The 18,667-nt window shown below is 37.5% G+C and overlaps 1 protein-coding gene across 3 annotated transcripts in view; it reads left to right on the forward strand.

Annotated features, from left to right (window-relative positions):
- ELOVL7 (ELOVL fatty acid elongase 7) overlaps window positions 1-8,960 on the forward strand; it is a 78,755-nt gene extending 69,795 nt beyond the window's left edge. For all 3 annotated transcript variants that reach the window (XM_044224182.1, XM_044224193.1, XM_044224204.1), the window contains 2 exons: window positions 4,035-4,171; window positions 6,463-8,960. In XM_044224182.1, coding sequence (XP_044080117.1) covers window positions 4,035-4,171; window positions 6,463-6,672 — 347 coding nt within the window. In that variant the 3' untranslated portion in view covers window positions 6,673-8,960. The remainder of the gene's footprint in view (window positions 1-4,034; window positions 4,172-6,462) is intronic.
- Window positions 8,961-18,667: the final 9,707 nt, after the last annotated feature.

An 18,667-nucleotide genomic window follows, 5' to 3' on the forward strand; every position in this document is an offset into this window, starting at 1 on the left:
ACTCATTTCTATGAAGCATTCTGACTTTGTAGGACAAAAAAGAGAAAACACAATTGAGGAACACTTGTTTGAATTTTAGAGTCTCTAGGCATAGGGAAAAATCCTCTCGTCTCAGAGCATGAGAGGGCGTGAATGAGCCATTGATATAAAAGAGGTACCAGAATCTAGAGGAGCTGAAAGGACTGTCCCTACCATGGCCTATGAGCATCAGATTTTCCAATATATGAGGTGTTTTCTTTGCCCAAATTGGCATTTGTATATCGGAGTTTTTAAAAGTAAATGTCACTATTTTTTCTGGTAATGTATGTTAATATAAAAATAGTCTCATCAAATTTTTTTACAAATCAAGGATAGCCATATTAATTAATCTCCATTATTTTACTTTATATGTTTTTGTTTTCTCTCACATGCACATCAGTTCTCTGTATAGTGATATTCATTGACATCTTTATTCATGTTGCCCAAAAATGGGAAAATACCTAACCATTTCATTAGTAAAATGGTTATGAATTTCTGTGTATATATAATTGTGAAATGCAAATGATACATTTAGTTCGTCTTCCCTTTTAAGCAGTTTGACTCCAAAATTATCAGACATAGGTGTCTATTCTATTTTAAAGTATGCTAGAAAAAGTTCTTTCACACCCTTATAATTTATTTATTCAGATTTCTTCTCTGAGACCAGAATATTACATCACAACACTGAAAAATATAAATAGGAAAAAGATTGGGAGACATTACCCCAAAATACAGTGATTTAGAGGGACTAACACAAAAAGTGCTTTCTCTCTCTGTCTTTATCCTTCTCTGTATTTTCTATATTGAAAAGCTGTACGTTTTATAATAGGAAAAATGAGCTTTATTTGAAGAGTAGAGTTGAGCACTTTTCTAATGTCTGTCTTAGACCCATGGATTGTCTGGCTTCCATTTCCAAACAAGTATTACTTTCTTTTCTTTTCTTTTCTTTTCTTTAAAAGATTTTATTTATTTATTTATTTATTTATTTATTTATTTATTTGACAGAGAGAGACAGGGGGAGAGACAGATCACAAGCAGGCAGAGAGGCAGGCAGAGAAAGAGGGGGAAGCAGACTCGCTGCTAAGCAGAGTCCGATGTGGGGCTCGATCCCAGGACCCTGAGATCATGACCTGAGCCAAAGGCAGAGGCTTAACCCACTGAACCACCCAGGCGCCCAAGCATTACTTTCAATAATGAAAATTGAAACGTGAAATTCTTTGGTTTTTTTAATGTTATGTGTTTATGGACATCAAACACTTTGTAGTGGGTTCATTGTCTGCACCTTAATCCCCCTTCTGTTTTACAAAATGTAAATACTTTCTTATATGTTCAATGAGTTGGCATTTCTGTTCAGTCTTGCATGTGGAATCTAGAAAATACTTGTATACCTAATACCTATATAGTGACAGGTACAGCAGTAAGAACTGAGATATTTCCAGAAATGTGGTCTGGCTTTGGCTTTCATTCCTAGAATGAAACCATCCAGTTTACACTGTTCTTTCAAAAACTTGAGCACAGCTGATCTCAATCTAGTATTTAATTTCCTGTTTGCCTGCTTTATAATTCTCTGGCATAGAAAGCATTCCAACTTTTCTTTGGAATATGATGGGAATGTTTCTCTGGCAGGTTTTTATATTCATTATGCACATACTCCCTTCCAGAGATATGGGGAATTGCGGCAATTACCCTGGTTATTCCTTTATTTTTCGAAAAAGGAATAGAATGAGATGGTACTAATTGCAATACATTCCAAAATGATAGCTTTGCAAAACTATTGTTGTAAAGAGGAAGGCAGGCTTAGAAAATACTTTATTAGGAAAGCCTTCCAAAGAAGATGTGAAAAACATTGCTAATTAAAATGTGACTGTTCTATGAACAAACTTATTAACATATCTGAGGGAATAATATCTGAGGGACAAAATCAGCAAGTTAATCTTATATGATAGCTGATTTTGATTAGTAACTCTTACTAAACTAGCTAGCACTAGTGTTAGCTACACTAGTGCTTTGTTAAATTCCTGTCCATAGGATCCTCATTTTAGGACATTCAAAAAATAAAAGATTCTGGATGGAAAATAGTCTACTGAAAAATGGGACAGGTATCTTGGTGAGAAAAATCTCTGATATAGTTTGTTTCCTGTGTGTTTATATAATCACAAGACACAAAAGGACATAAGAGGTATTTAGCTTATGCCCTGTTAAGCAGCTTGACTCCTTAACTATCAGAAATAGACAAATACTATATTTTTAAATCACCCTAGAAAAGGTGTTTTCACACCACTATAATTCATCTATTTCAGTTTCTTTTGGGGAAAAAGACTAATCCAAATGTAAATAATAAAAGGTGGGAGGTTGGTAATAAGCTTCATTAATTCAGTTTCTTCTGACTTGTAATTTATGATAATTAAAGAATTGGCTACATTTTTATTTATTCTACTTAGAGAAAGTTTATGAAGCACAGTACAGCATAAATGAGGCATTGGAGGAATATTTAAATTACTCAAAAATAATTATTTATTTATTTATTTATTTATTTAAAAAAATAATTATTTAAAACATGTTATTTTAAAGGAGTACTTTAGCAGTGGTAGTATCTAGAAGGGTCTAATAGTTCTGCAATTATGAATGATTATTAAAATGTAATTAGTTTCTACTATGCAACAATTTTTATTTTGCTTTAAACTTTCTGTAATACAGAGCATTTATGAACATGAATTTTGAATTTTGAATTATGTAATGAATTTTGAATTATGTTTATGAATTATGTAATTGTTCTATATTTTGACGTTTTACTTTATTTCTAGAATTAAAGAATACTAGAATAAAGAAATTAGAATATTTTGTAGAAGAATTTAAATCCCAGATCAAGATCACTAAGCTGAATCAGGCTATACATAAAGAATGCAGCTTCTTTGAGATTGTGCCTCTTAGGAAAGATGCTAAGGCAGAGTTTTTTGGGTTTTTTTCCTGCTATCGGCCAGTCACCTTGTTACCCCTTCCCGGGTACTAGAGGTCCAGCTAAAGACAATTGAAATGATCTTTACTTCTGTTCTCCCAGGGTTCTTTGCTTCTACTCTAAATTGAATGCGATCAGTAGGAGATATAGTGATTAGAAGAGGAAAATCAAGATAGGAAGACACAATTGATAATAATCAAATGGAAGCAGTAAGCAAAGATGGCTTAACAATTATTGACTATTTTGGAAAAACAGTAATTGTCTTTAAATAATTAAAGCAAACTTAGCATAGCCTCCTAATGAAAGGAGTGTATATATATTTTTATTGCCAAAGTTTCATAGCACCAGAGAATGGATTGTGACACATTCATACGGTGCAATACTATAATACTAACAGCCGTAAGAAAGCAAACTACTAATCACAGCAACATGGACAAATCTTAAAAAAAAATTATGTTGATTGAAAGAAAGTAGGCTTCAAAGATTATCCTGTAAAATTCTGTTTACATGAAGTTTAATATCAGGCAAAGCTAATAGTTGATAGAAGTCAGCATAAAGTTTATGTTGAGAGATATATTCTTGGAAGGGGGACATAGGAACCGTATGTGATGTTGGAAATGTTCTATATCTTGACTTTGGTGGATGGCTATGTGGGTATATATCTATGTATACAATCATCCTTTAAGGTTAGTGCATTTGTGTACTTTGTATATGTCAGCCCTCACTGAAAAAATGAATTTGATTACTACTATTAAATATATACCATTTCAAAAAAATAAACTTAGTTTGTTAAAGTGAACCCAAACAAAAGACCATCTTAGGGTTAAGATATAACAATAAATAAAGGCATTCTCATTAGTTTTTGAAAGTTTGCATCTTATATTTCACTGAAGGAATATGTTATCCAACTCCCTGTAATTTGATAGCAGATTAACAAATTGATGTTGTATATGTTTTTCTTTCTATTAAAATTAAATAATTATTCTAAAATCTCAGTTGACAAAAATGAGTCTCATTTTAAGGAGCATTGCCCCCAATTTACAATAATTTTATTTTCCAGGTGGTTTGGGAACATTCCATGCCTTTCTAAATACAGCCGTACATGTAGTCATGTATTCCTACTATGGGCTCTCTGCACTGGGACCAGCCTTCCAGAAGTATCTATGGTGGAAAAAATATTTGACATCATTACAGCTTGTGAGTAATTAATTTTCTTTAAAACCAGATATAAAACTAAGCTGGAGTAATTTCTCTTCCCTATGAATCAGAATACTAACGAAGGAACAAAAGTTACAAAACAATAGGAATATAGAGTGTGTGTCCTCAATAGTGCATCCCATCATTATCCTTCCGTGTTATTTAAACTTTCGTAAAGAACTGTGTTGGAAACAAAGTATATTTTTGGTAGCCAAGAGCTCAGACAGTTAAACCAGAATGTGTATCTTTAGGCTATCTTTGTACTATTTTATACTTTTCTATAAAATAAATATAGTTATGGGGTACCTGGATGGCTCAGTCATTAAGCATCTCCCTTCGGCTCAGGTCATGGTCCCAGGGTCCTGGGACCAAGCCCTGCCTTGGGCTCTCTGCTTGGTGGGAAGCGTGCTTTTCCCTCTCCCGCTCCCCCTGCTTGTGTTCTATTTCTGACTGTGTCTTTCTCTGTTAAATAAATAAATAAATAAAATCTTAAATAAATTTATGATAAAGATAATCTCTCAAAGTTATTTGCACTGCAGCTGGCACAATATTTAATTAGGAGTTAGAAATACCATCTAAAGACTTTGAGGGAGGGAATATAACTTTGAAAGGATTATGAGTCTTCCTGTATGCCTGGCTCTAAATCTGGTTTTCCTCCAAGTGGTAAACATACATGCAGATGAAAGAGGTAGGGGAACAGTATACCGTATATATTGACAGACTGACAGTGCTCTAAATAACCAAGTGTAAGGAAATAGTGAAATAAATTATTTTAATTCCTACTTTGCAATATTATAAAATCAGGAAAATTATTCACCATTGCTTTCTTTTTAAGTATTTTATTTTCTGATTGTGAAGTAACATATGCTCATCGCTGAGAAATTAGAACATCTAACTAAGCAAAGAGAAAGAAAAATAAGCCTAATTCCACATGTATGTGAATACCTGTTGCATGATTTGCATTATACTGCATAGACAATTTTGTATTGGGCTTTTTTCCCACTTATCCACTCTTAAACGTTGTAAAAACTTTTTTTTTATTAATGTGGCAAAATGCTAAAATAAAAGAAAGAATAGATATTATTATGTCAAATGTGTTGGTTATACACAAACACGCCTGCATCAGATACTGGCATGTCACCGAGGCTTCCAGAGGTGTCATCTTTATGTCTGCCAAATGAGAGAAATAAGGGTAGCTACTGCATAGGAATGTCATGGAAGTTTCTTAAGATAATGCAGGGAGGGGCGCCTGGGTGGCTCAGTGGGTTAAGCCACTGCCTTTGGCTCAGGTCATGATCTCAGGGTCCTGGGATCGAGTCCCGCATCGGGCTCTCTGCTTGGCAGGGAGCCTGCTTCCCTCTCTCTCTCTCTCTGCCTGCCTCTCCATCTACTTGTGATTTCTCTCTGTCAAATAAATAAATAAAATCTTAAAAAAAAAAAAAAAGAAACTGAAAAGCTTAACTATGGTCATAAATGGAAGAGTATAGGTAACGGTTATTTTTTATTTATGAATTTTTACTTGTCTAACATTCCCACAGAACACATGTTGCCTTTTAATCAGGAGAAGAAAGAGATGCAAAAAATCTGGACATTAGCCTGGGGAGTGTTCCTTTTAAGATTGTGTAGACTGTTTGGGAACAAAGAGCCCTTGGACATCATGAGGAGTGTCATCAATACTGTTTCACTCCTTACAGATTCTCTGCTGCCATTGGCAGGATATATTTTTATCCTGATATATCACCTGTGGGTGACAAGTGGCAGATACCAGGACTCAGGGATGCTTTGGCTCCTACGAAATTGCTAGGGCTCTAATTAGAATGATTGTTTCCCCAAAATTGAAATACCTCGTCTAACAACAAGACAGATTATTTGAAATTGAAGCTCTTCTAGAAAATGAGGCCATAAGAAAGTGGTCCCACCCATGTGTATTTCATCAAGTCAAGGACTCAAGACAGAGACTTGCCAAGAAAACCTGCTCAGATGGTTCTTTTTGTGGGTGCAAAGGGGCTGCTGCCCGGCCCAGCACCTGGGCCATTTATGTAGGGCCGCTGGAGTTGTACACTTGGGCAGGACTGAGTAGTGGTTTCCCATTCCCATCTGGATTTTGACAATGTCCCACCCACTCTGACTCCCATGGAGGCTAGATTTAAAGATAAAACCCCCAACCCAATCTTAGTAGCCTCAGATGTGGTTGCAGAGTGTTTAAGCATAAGCAGCAAAAGAATGCATTAAATGATTGCGCCTTTGTGACTGCATATCTGAATAATATTTTTCATTCTTTCATCTTTTAGGTCCAATTCATTATTATCACCATCCACGTAGGCCAGTTCTTTTTCATGGAAGATTGCAAGTACCAGTTTCCAGTCTTTCTGTACATCATCTTGAGTTATGGGTGCATCTTTCTGCTGCTCTTTCTCCATTTTTGGTACCGTGCTTACACCAAAGGCCAGAGGCTGCCCAAAACTGTGAAAAATGGAATCTGCAAAAGCAAAGATCACTGAAATGCAAGCACGACACGAATCTATGAAGGAGACTGGTATCTTACTTTCCTTGACAATCAAGAGCTTTATGACAAATCAAGTGCATTTTGTATATTTTTCAAAACCAAGAGCTTGTATTTTTATGATAAGTTATTGGGGTTTCTGATATTTGAGAGCCCAAGGTCCCAGGTAACAGAGTCTAATTAGAGCCTAAAGCAGGTAGTTTTTCAGCTGCTTTTAAACCTAATCTAAAGGTTTTATTTAATGCATTTTGTTATGGTGAAAGGAGGATATGAAACAGTATCATACTTTTCAAAGAAGTCCAGTATAGATGAAAATATCATCAGATATTTTGACCGTGGACAGAGATCCATGCCCTACTATAGATTCCTTCTGCCAGCTCTGAAAACCTCTGACTGGGAATTTTGGCTGTTGATTATATTCAGAAGACACTGTATTTACTCTAAAGTTAAATTCCTATCCTAAAGAGCTAACACTGGTGAATATTAAGTGAATTTTTTGTAAATTGTCATTTAACATCACTAACGGTAATTTTTAATGGATCTCTTGTGTAGCCACCACCAGTTTCACTGATAAGACTTCCCTACAACACTTTTGTCATATATACTGTTTAAAAGTAACAATTCTTTCGGTTAGTACCTTGATGCACTTAACACTAAGGTTAAGTTAATATTTTGAAAACAAGAGGATTTGTTCTGTAGCTTAAGGAGCACTGTGCTATTCCTATTTTGCAGTTAACTTTGTGTATTTCTGGAAAGAGGTGAAATTTGTCAATGGAATAAGTACTCTGTAGTTCAGTGGGGAAAATCTGTTGTATTATAACATCACTTTCTCATATTGTTATGGCTTAAAGGATTATCTTGTTAATATGTATTGGTTACATATGTAAATGTTCAAATCCTTAGCACAATGCAGGTACCCTTAAATCATAAATGATTTCAGATCTCCCACTATACACAGTTTCCAGAGATGAGTTAGAGTTCTTTGTGAAGCAACTGGAGGAAAATGGTTGCACAGAAATTCTCCAGGGACTATATATGGTTATGGTAAGGGTCTCAATAAAGAGAGAAAGAGAGAGCCTGTTTAATAGTAGGTATAGATACACTGCATGGAGAAATGTTTCCCAGAGTTATGAATTAATTAATAGCCTGGATTTCTTTTTTCAAACCTATAAATTATATAATGAAAACTTGAAATTCATTTTGCCTACTTTTGTTTTTTCACAATTACTGCTTTCTAAAATTCTCTTGTTTTCCTGTTTTCTTGCTGGCAAACTGAAACTACTGGTCAATAGAATTTTGTGTCAGAAACAATGATATTTGGACATTTCTGAATTTTTCCCTATTGGTTTTTCACTCTTGTTATATTTATACTTGATTTTGAAGGACTGCTTATGCCTATATGGCTTTAAACAATTAATACTTATGGGTCTCAGTTATGTAACACACAGTGATAGCATTGTCCATCAGAGCCTGAGTTTTTCCTCACTGTGAATTCTTATAGTTTGATGTGTCACGCCAAGTATTTAATCTATACCATGGCCTTCTCTCTCACACTTACCAGATTTATAAGGTTATTTGCTTTTAAGTGACCTTTACTGATTTCACTTGCTTACAATACAAGAAGATAAGAGTTGATAAATGGGGGAAATATTTATTTTCTTCAAAAAAAAAAAAAAAAAAAGAAAGCACAGCAGGAAAGAAAGAACAACAGTTAGAATTTATTTTTCTGAGGACCTCAGGGTTCCTAAACTGTTTTCCTGTTTTGATTCTTTTCATCCAGCCTGCGCTAAAATGCGACGGTGTAGCGGGTGTTGTTACACAATGCACACAATTCCCAAACACCCAAGTAGACTAAAGACCAAAAGGAAGCATGAAGAAAAGAAGGTGAAACAGGAAAGTTTGGTTTTCACAATACTGTCTATCCAGCAGTGTGTAACCTCTCCTAACCTCCCTGTAGCCTTTAAAATGCCTGACTTGCTTAAAATGTCTGACAGCTTGTGATGGAACCATGTTCTAAATTATGTGAATAGAAGTGGAGAGCTAGAACATTACATGAAAAAGAGCTAGCAGAAGTATCCTTGCACAGCTAGCAGAAGTATCCTTCATATATATATATCATCAGATCAAAATGTGTTATCACTGGATGTACGATATGCATGGACAGTATGTTATTAAAGGGCTCTATGGGTCACATAGAGTTTCTATTGGGGTTTCATCCACTTTTCAAGATTTTATTGCCTTTGGGTTTGCTTACCTAACAAATAAAGAGACCAGATGCAAAATCTAGTTTATGATATGAGGTTCTATGAATCATTTTTATTTATTTTTTTAAGATTTTTTTTTAATTTATTTATTTGACAGACAGAGATCACAAGTGGGCAGAGAGGCAGGCAGAAAGAGAGGAAGGGAAGCAAGCTCCCTGCTGAGCAGAGAGCCCAATGTGGGGCTTGATCCCAGGACCCTGGGATCATGACCTGAGCCGAAGGCAGAGGCTTTAACCCACTGAGCCACCCAGGCACCCTATCATTTTAAATATCCAAGGGACATTGCCAGTTTACAGTCTTAATTGAGTTGAATTTAAGAATTCAATTTAAGAAAAAAAATCAATTTAAGAATTTAAGAATTCAATTTAAGAATTCAAATTTAAGAATTTAATAATTGAACTTAAAAATTCAATTCAGGGGTCGCCTGGGTGGCTTAGTGGGTTAAAGCCTCTGCCTTCAGCTCGGGTCATGATCTTAGGGTCCTGGGATCGAGCCCCACATCAGGCTCTCTGCTCCACAGGGAGCCTGCTTCCTCCTCTCTCTCTCTCTCTGCCTGCCTCTCTGCCTACTTGTGATCTCTGTCTGTCAAATAAATAAATAAAATCTTAAAAAAAAAAAGGAATTCAATTCAGTTGAGTTGAATTTAAGGATTGAGTGGACTATATTGTTACCTAAATTACAAAATTATGAGATTTCTCCTCAATTATCTCTTGTTTCTGTTAAATTTTTAAAGACTGTGGAAAACTGTGGATATTGTCAGAGTGTGTGTGTGTGTGTGTGTGCGCGCGCGCATTATAGTAAATTTGTGGTAGTGTGGTTGTATGTGTGTCTTTTATCTTGGAGTCAAACTGCATATGTTTGCATGGGTAGGTGGTTTTAACCTGAATACTCATTTAACCAAAACATTTTACACATTTGTTGCATCCTTTGTATATTCAGAACCCCCGCTAGATGTTGTAGTGATACAAAGATGTCTTGAACATAGTTGGGACCTCCTGAAAGTTATAGACCAACAGAAGATTTTATGTAACAGAGCAGCTAGGTGCCATATGCGTGAAAGTTCTGTCACTTAGAAAGCAGGGAAGGCACTGTGAAGGATTTACAACTTACGTATTTAAGATGTACAGAACTTCAGAATGGGTGCTGGGTTAGTGAGCAAGGTGTTGTAAGTGAAAAGAAATAACAAATCAGATCTAGGGAAAGGAAAGTTTAGGGAATGGCCAATAGACCAAAATAGCAAGGCTTCCTGCTGTGGACCCAGAGAGAGGAGTCCAGAAGGAGGGGGGGCGCAGACCTCGGAGGCATGTGGCTGTGGCATCTGGGCCTGATTCTCCAGGAAATTGAGAACATTCAGTGGTTTTTGAGGGAGGTGAGGTTTGAGCCAAGGCAGTACCTTAAGAGTGATCTGGATGGGTGGGGTGGGGTAGGGCAGCACCTTTAGACACCTTTAGACACAGCAGAGCTAAATTGGTTGAGTAAGGATGAGTGGGGAGAGAGCCAGCATATGTGCCTTGAAAGAAAGGTGGATGTGAGAGCACTTCTGAAGGGAGAGTCTCATCTAGACTGACCATGGATGGGTTGACTAGCAGGATCCAAGGAAACAGTAGAGTGGTATGGAAAGTGGGCTAAATCTAAAACCATGAGGCATGGATGTTATGTGAGGTGACCTTAGACCAGCCAGTTAGCCTCTCTCAGCTTCTCTTTCTTCGTCTATAAAATGAAAACAATAGCACAAGGTTTCCTTGCTGGGTTGTTCTGTGGCTTAAATGAAATAATGTATTTCAATTGGTAAAAATATGTAGTAATTGGTAAGAATATGAACATATGCCTACAGAATACAGACTCAGATTTAAATGGGGAGGAAAAGAAGGTGGATCCTTAGCTCAAAAGAGAACAGAGTTTATGGTTCTGTCTACTTTAGGTGGAGAAAGGTATGTGGTGATTACAGAGGGGACAGAATAAATGGATTGAGGGATTTTTTTTTCTTTTAAAAAAGCAGCATAAACATGTTTATTCTAGAAATGACTTGAAGAATGAAAAAGTTGCATAAACTATCGGAAATGGATGTGCTTAGGGATTTCAAATATTTCCCAGCTTCTAGCAGAATCCCAGTGAGGCTGGAGACCATACATTTTTAGTGGTCCCAATCTGCATGAATTTGTTAGGACCATAATCCTGTGGGCATGGAGAAGACTTGCACTACTCAAGGTGGGGATTTGCAAGGAAGCTGCAGCAGGACAAGGGAGGGCATTGACAATGCCAGCAAGACTGGGTACAGTGGTGCATTATGGGAGCTGAGACTCTCAAAGGACAGTGGTGCTTACTAAGCTCCTTATATGTCTCATGCAATAAGATCCTTACAATATCTCTACAAGATAGACACAATGAGGTCACTACAGATAAGGAAACTGATACTTATACCATTTACATACATTTTGACCAAGATCAGGAAGTTATTAGCTGTTAAAGCTGGGTGTCAACCCAGCTTTCTTTGATTTTAAAGCTCTTGCTCTTAACCATCATGCTATACAGCCAAGAGAGTTGATGGAATAAGGGAGTGAGCTGATTTTTAAGTTTAGCCAGGATAGAAAAAAACCTAAAAATAACAGTTAATATGGAAGTCTCTTCTTATATAAGGTTCCAGAAGTATGCAGTTAGAGTTGGGCTGGTATACTATAGTATCAGAGATCCAGGGATTGTCTCACAGTTCTGCCATATGAGGCTTCTGTTCCCGTAGACATCTCATGATCCAAAATTAGATGTTGGAACTCCAGCCATGAATACACTTTTCAGTCAGTATGAAGAAGGAAGAGGGTAAGAGAAGGAACTGTTCTCTCCGTTTAAGGACCTATAACAAAAGTGATACATCACTGGCCAGAATTTAGTCATGTGGGTCACATGTAGCAGAAGGAAATCGGGGGAGTAATATTCTATCCTAGCTGACTTTCAGGCTAAAGTCAGGGATTCTATGACTCTGGAAGAAGGAGGTGAATGGAAATAGTGGGGGCTGTAGTCTGGTCAGCAATTCAAAGTATGGAGGTAGTACTACATGGCTCTGGAAGTGAGTGGCTGGTACAGAAAGCGTATGATAGTTATTGGAATTGAACAGATGGATGAAGTGTTAAGCATGGTGTTGGACAGAATATCCACATGAATGTGGAAGAGCCTCAGTGAGGAAGAGTCTTGAAATGAATATGAGCTAGATGATTAAGGACTCTGAATAGGGGTATATAACCAAGAAGACAGTGGATGACAATAATGAGAAGAGCAATGTGACACAAGCCTCAAAATCTTGGATTGTGCATGCATGGCATTCTTTTTCAAAATAAACCTAATTTTAGAATAGTTTAGATTGACAGAAAAATTATGAAGTTAGTGCAGAGAATTGCCATATACGCATACCCAGTTTCCCTATTATTAACATCTTAGATAAATCTAATACATTTATTACAGTTGATGTGCCAATGTTGATACTTTATTATTAACTGAAGTCCATACTTCACTCGTATTTCCTCAGTTTTCACGTAATGTCTTTTTTCTGTTTCAGGATTCCATCCAGGATGCCATTATATTTAGTTGTCCTGTGTCCTTAAACTTATTTTGGCTGTCATGGTTTCTCAGACTACCCCCCCCTTTTTAAGATTTATTCATTCATTCATTTATTTTAGAGAGAGGAAGGGAAAGCAGGGGGAGGGACCAGGGAAGAGGGAAAGAAAGAGTCTTAAGTAGGCTGCATGCCTAGCACTGGCCCCAAAGTGGGACTCTGTCTTGCAACACTGAGATCATGATCTGAGTGGAAATTGAAGAGTCAGACACTCACTGACTGAGCCACCCAGGTGCCCCAGTTTTTTCTTATTTTTGATGACTTTGACAGTTTGGGGGAATACTGGTCAAGTATTTTGTAGAATGTCCCTCAACTGGAATTTATCCGATGTTTTTCTCATAAACCAGGTAGGAGTTATTAGTTTTTAGGAGGAAGACAGTAGGGGTATCTTATCACATTGTATCAAGGGTATATACTAACGATATGACTTTTCACTGTTGATTTTAACCTTGTTTACCTGGTTGAGGTAATGTTACTCTTTTTCTCCTTTTGTACTTTATTCTTTAAAAGGGAGTCACTCTGCAGTCACACTTAAGGGTAACCCTTTGAATGCAAAGTATCTACACAAATTATTTGGAATTCTTCTGCCTAGGTTAGTTGCCTGTTCTCTCCCATTTATTTATTCAATGATCCATTTATGTTAGTGTGGACTCATGAATATCTATTTGCTACATTAGAATATAATCTAATACTACATTACTTATTTAATTGCTCAAATCCTTCCAGTTTCAGCCACTGAGAGTTCTTCGGCATGGTTTCGGTGTCATTTTGACATATTTCCACTTCCTTCTGGGACTGCAAGATGCTCCAGACTCATTTTGCATATCTCCTGCCCTGGTTCTAGAATCAGCCAATTCTCCAAGGTATCCTGATTTCTTTCATAGGCGAATGGTATTAGAAGCCCAGAGCTGGCAATAGGTGTGGTCATAGCTACTGGAGGGTTATTGGTTCTAGGCCCTCTTAGCTGACAGCAGAGAAATGTAGGTGTATATACTAACTAGTACACACATCTGTAAATATTTCTAGTTGTAACCATCTTAATGTAAACTTGAGTTCATGTTGATACCCTCAGTTCTAATCTATTACCACATGGATCATTCTAGCCTTTGCCCCTTGCTTGCCTCTAACTCCAGTAGTGAGAAACCTGACTGTCACATGTGCCATGAATTTACTTAATAGTTCAATTCTAATATACATGTAAACTGATTTCAGAATTGTTAACCCATTGCACACTTTATCAACCAGAGTTCCTTTTGTTCCTCATTGACAGACTCTACTCATTTCCACAATTACTTAGGTCAGCACCTTTCCTCCTCACCCTCTCCTATAAGGTTGTTTCATATATTTCTAATACAGTTAGGTTCTTTTATCATTCTACATTCCTTGACTCTCCCACCTTCTAAATGATTTTTATAAGCTTTGCGTCTTTTAAGTTTGACTCTGTGCTCTAAAGCTCTTTGAGTTTTGACAAATGTGTGGTGTCATATATTCATCATTACGGTATCATACAGAATAGTTTCCCTGACCTAAAAAGAATCCTCTGTGCTTCACTGGTTCAATCCTTCCCCACCCTAAGCCACTGGCATCCACTGATCTGTATACTATCTCTGTAATTGTGCTTTTTTCCAAATGTCATATAAATGGGAATGTTTCAAGTTTTTATTGAGATTCCAGTTACTTAGGACTTAGTGTAATATTAGTGTCAGGTGAATAGTTGTGATTCAACACTTCTATACATCACCTGGTGCTCACCCCAAGTGCCCTCCTTAATCCACATCACCAATTTCACCCATTGCCCCTTCCACCTCCCCTCTAGTAACCCTCAGTATGTTCTCTATAGTTAAGGGTCTGTTTCTTACGGTTTTTATTTTATTCATATTATTGCATTTTTCCCATGATAAACGATTTAATACAATCAAGTTCTTTTTATTCCTCACATGGGATGCCTTTTATTTTCTGATCTTTGCCAATTTCTACAGATACTCCAGTCTTTCTTCAAGTGCTTTCTCCTGCTCAAAATCTTTACACATCTTATCAGCTCTCTTAGCAACACCTTCGTCTTTTCAATTTCTGTTTTGCTATACCACAGGTAGTCATCCCATATCTAACTTACTCAAACTTGGTTGCAGATTTAGTCTTTTCCTGTGATTATGAAATCCAAAAGTCCCTGAAACCCAAAGTTTGGGTCAAGCCTGACTTGGGCATTGAGAGACCATTGGTCTTTTTATTCGTCCACATAAAGTAACTATTAATATATTTCACCACAGAAATGTGAATGTTTGACTGTGGGATGCTGCCTGAACTCTGCTGTGACGTTGAATAATATCTGGTATATGTACAACATAATCCCCTCAGTAAGATCCTGGAATGTGCTTAGTAATCCTCGGGGGAATGGAGGTATTTTAATTTTCTGGGAATGATTCTGAAGAGACTGAGAGATACCTTTGGCTCCTGAGAGCAGAGAGAACCTTCACCTTTCTTCTGATAGTATTTCTAGAGAGGTCGTACTCCAGGGGAAATGGCTACAAGGTGCATTTGTTCAAACAGACCAGGAACTGTGCATTTAGAATGGTCCTAATGTAGAAAGGAGCTGTTGAATCCATGGGGACAGGGAGGGATGGTCTATAGACATCACAAGGACCATCTGGATAGATGACAAAAAGCATCTCCACCCCTCCTCCCCACCCTACTGCCCACCTTCCCATACCTTGAGAAACCTGGAAAGGACCAAAGTTATATTTTCATTTGTTAAAATAAATAAGGTCAAGCCAGTTAGAAATTGGGCTATTAAAAATTTTTTTTAAAGTTTTTTTGGAATCACAAATTTGTGGACAAAGAATCTTGTCTGACTTATAATGGTAAAATTACACCTAGTCCTCACAGAGAGGATTTTAGTCTTTCTTATTTTTTCCATTTTATTGAAATAAACTGCTCTGGGTCTCACATCTTGAAGGTCTTTGAATCAGCTTTCAAACCTGAGGCTACTGATTGAGAGCTCCAAGAAGTCTCTTCTGGTTTCTGTTAGTTCATAGCCCTGTGGTGTTCTGTGGACTGATTGCTTACATTATGGTTCTTTTCCAGGTATTTTTCTTCACCTGTGTATTGTGTAATTCTCCAGCTTTCTTCCTTTTACCATTTTGCAGGTGAATCAAGGTAAATTATTTCCACAATTCCTCTACCCTTTGTAAGAGTAATCACAGTTGCCGGGAAAGATGCTTTAAGACTGTGATTTTAAGAGTATGAATCAGTTTCATACCTATAGGCCTAGATAGCAATTCCTCATTTAAAATATGCCCGGGGTGCCCATGTGGGTCAGTTGGTTGAGTGTCCTACTCTTGGTTTCCACTCCAGTTGTGATCTCCTGGATTGGGCTTGAGGGGAGTCCTTGAGGGGAGTCTGGTTGAAGATTCTTTCCTGTCCCTCCTCATCACCACTTACGTGCTCTCTCACTCTAATACATTAACAAATCTTTGCAACATTCCCTTTGTCATTATTTATTTCATTCACTGGAGAGTACTTTTGCTGCAATATGTTTTGTCCCTGTCAAATCAAACGAAGAGTTACTTTAAGGGAATAGCATTTAATTTCTTGTTCCTGGTTACAAGAGGGAAGGGAGGGTCTGTTGCTACTGGATGGTGGTGGTGGTGTGATATGGGATTGTTTTTCATATCTAGTGGCCTCCTTCCCCACTTTGTTACCACTTTGGTAACTGCCAATTTCTTCCTTCTGGGCTACTCCTGACTACTGTGGACGAATGATGCAGATTTTTCTTGGTCTTCTTTCCCGGGGGGACACATACATCTCCAAACTCCATATAACCAGTGCTTTTAGAAACTTTTGTTATCTGAGTTTCATAATCACACTGCCATTTTGTACAGGAGTCTTTGTCATCATTCCTTAATTGTCTCTAATACTTTAGGATTGTGAGACCTGTACTAAAATTAATTCTATCTTTATTTAATTCATTATTGTGTGCTTGTATAATTTTTTCCTTTCCTTTTTTTCAGCTTTACTGAGGTATAATCAACACATAGGAATTGTACCTATTTATAAGGTGTACAATTTGATGTTCGTATATCATGAATAGATCACCACAATCAAGTTAATTAACATATTCATTATCTCACATAATTACCATTTTCTTTCTTTTTCTGTGGTGAGAATACTTAGGATCTATGCTCTTAGTAAATATCAAGGATACAATACAGTACTGTTAACTATAGTCACCACACTGTACATTAAATCTCTAGAACTTATTCGTCTGCATAATTGAAACTTTATATCCTTTGACCAATATCTCCCCATTCCCCAGAACCCTTAGCCCCAGACCCTGGCTACCACCATTCTACTTTCTGCATCTGCGAGTTTGACCGTTTCAGATTCTACATACAAGTGAGATCATGCAGTATTCGTCTTTCAGTGTCTGGCTTATTTCACTTTATATAATATCCTCCAGTTTTATTCACGTTGTCACTAATGACAGGAGGGCCTGTTTTAAAGTTCAATAATATTCCGTTGTATATATAGACAGCACATTTTTTTTATCCATTCATCCATCCATGGACACTTAAGTTGTTTCCATATCTTCACTGTCGTGAATAGTGCTGCAGTGAACATGGGTGTGCACATATCTTGTTGAGATAATGATTTCATTTCCTTCAAATATATACTCAGAAGTGGCATTGCTAGATCATATGGTAGTTCTTTTTTTAAATTTTTTGAGGAATCTCCATACTGTTTTCCATAATGGTGGCACCAGTTTATAGTCCCATCAACGTTGTGAAATGTTCTCTTTGCTACTTTGCCAGCACTTGTTATCTTTTGAAAATAGCCATTTTAGGGGCGCTTGGGTGGCTCAGTGGGTTAAAGCCTCTGCCTTGGGCTCAGGTCATGATCCCAGGGTCCTGGGATCGAGCCCTGCATCAAGCTCTCTGCTCAGCAGGGATCCTGCTTCCTCCTCTCTCTCTGCCTACTTGTGATCTCTGTCTGTTAAATAAATAAAATCTTTTAAAAAAAAAGAAAGAAAGAAAAGAAAATAGCCATTTTAACAATTGCACAATGATATTGTGAGCCAGGATGTAAGGAAGTTATGCAAATCAGGGCTAAAAGCTCTGAGCAGTAGGGAGGAGAAGGGCAAAAGCCGGGAAGGAATGTGTTTTGTTTTGCACAATCAATGGTTCCAGCCAAGGGGAGGCCCAGCTAGGTGTTAACACCTGAGAGTCCCTTGCTATGTGTTTTGCCTTATAATCCCTTATATGAACCAGTCTGAGCCAAGATTGGAGCTGAGGACCTACACAGAAACCCCCGTGAGTTCTTTTTTCCTTTTTTTAAAAGATTATTTACTTATTTATTTATTAGAGAGAGAGATCATGCACGAATTGGGGGGTGGGGCGGAGGGAGAGGGAGAAGACTCCCTGCTGAGCAGGGAGCCAATGCTGGGCTTGATCCCAGGACCCTGAGATCATGACCTGAGTTAAAATCAAGAGTTCAACACTTAACCGCTGAACTACCCAGATGCCCCTGATTCCCTTTATTAAACATCATACAGTAATGTTTTACCAAATGTGGTATTATTCCCTTTTACAGGGTGAAATAAGTGATAAACAATATCTATTTCTGTCCCACCAAAAAAAGGGAAAGTTAGTGTGTTATCAAATAAATAAGAAGCACTTAAGTGTTTCTAGTTGTTTTGCTTTGAACTTTTTTTTTTTTTTAGAACCCATTTATTTATTTGACAGAGAGAGATCACAAGTAGACAGAAAGGCAGGCAGAGAGTGAGAGAGAGGGGAGCAGTCTCCCTGCTGAGCAGAGAGCCCGACGCGGGACTCGATCCCAGGACCCTGAGGTCATGACCTGAGCCGAAGGCAGCGGCTTAACCCACTGAGCCACCCAGGCGCCCTGCTTTGAACTTTTAATAAAAAGTCATGTCTCTAATATACTGAGATTGTAAAACTGAAGAATAAAGCTGCTACTCTAAAAAATTTCAGTAGAATCAGAGTGAAGAGAGTTCTTTTTTGGAGGGCACCTGGGTGGCTCATTTGGTATGCGTCTGCCCTTACTCTGGGCCCTGATCCCAGGTGGTACATTCCTCTCCAGGGGAGGGGGAAAAAATTGATACATGCAAT

This window comes from Neovison vison, chromosome 1 (genome assembly GCF_020171115.1).
Source record: "Neovison vison isolate M4711 chromosome 1, ASM_NN_V1, whole genome shotgun sequence".
Lineage (NCBI taxonomy): Eukaryota > Metazoa > Chordata > Mammalia > Carnivora > Mustelidae > Neogale > Neogale vison.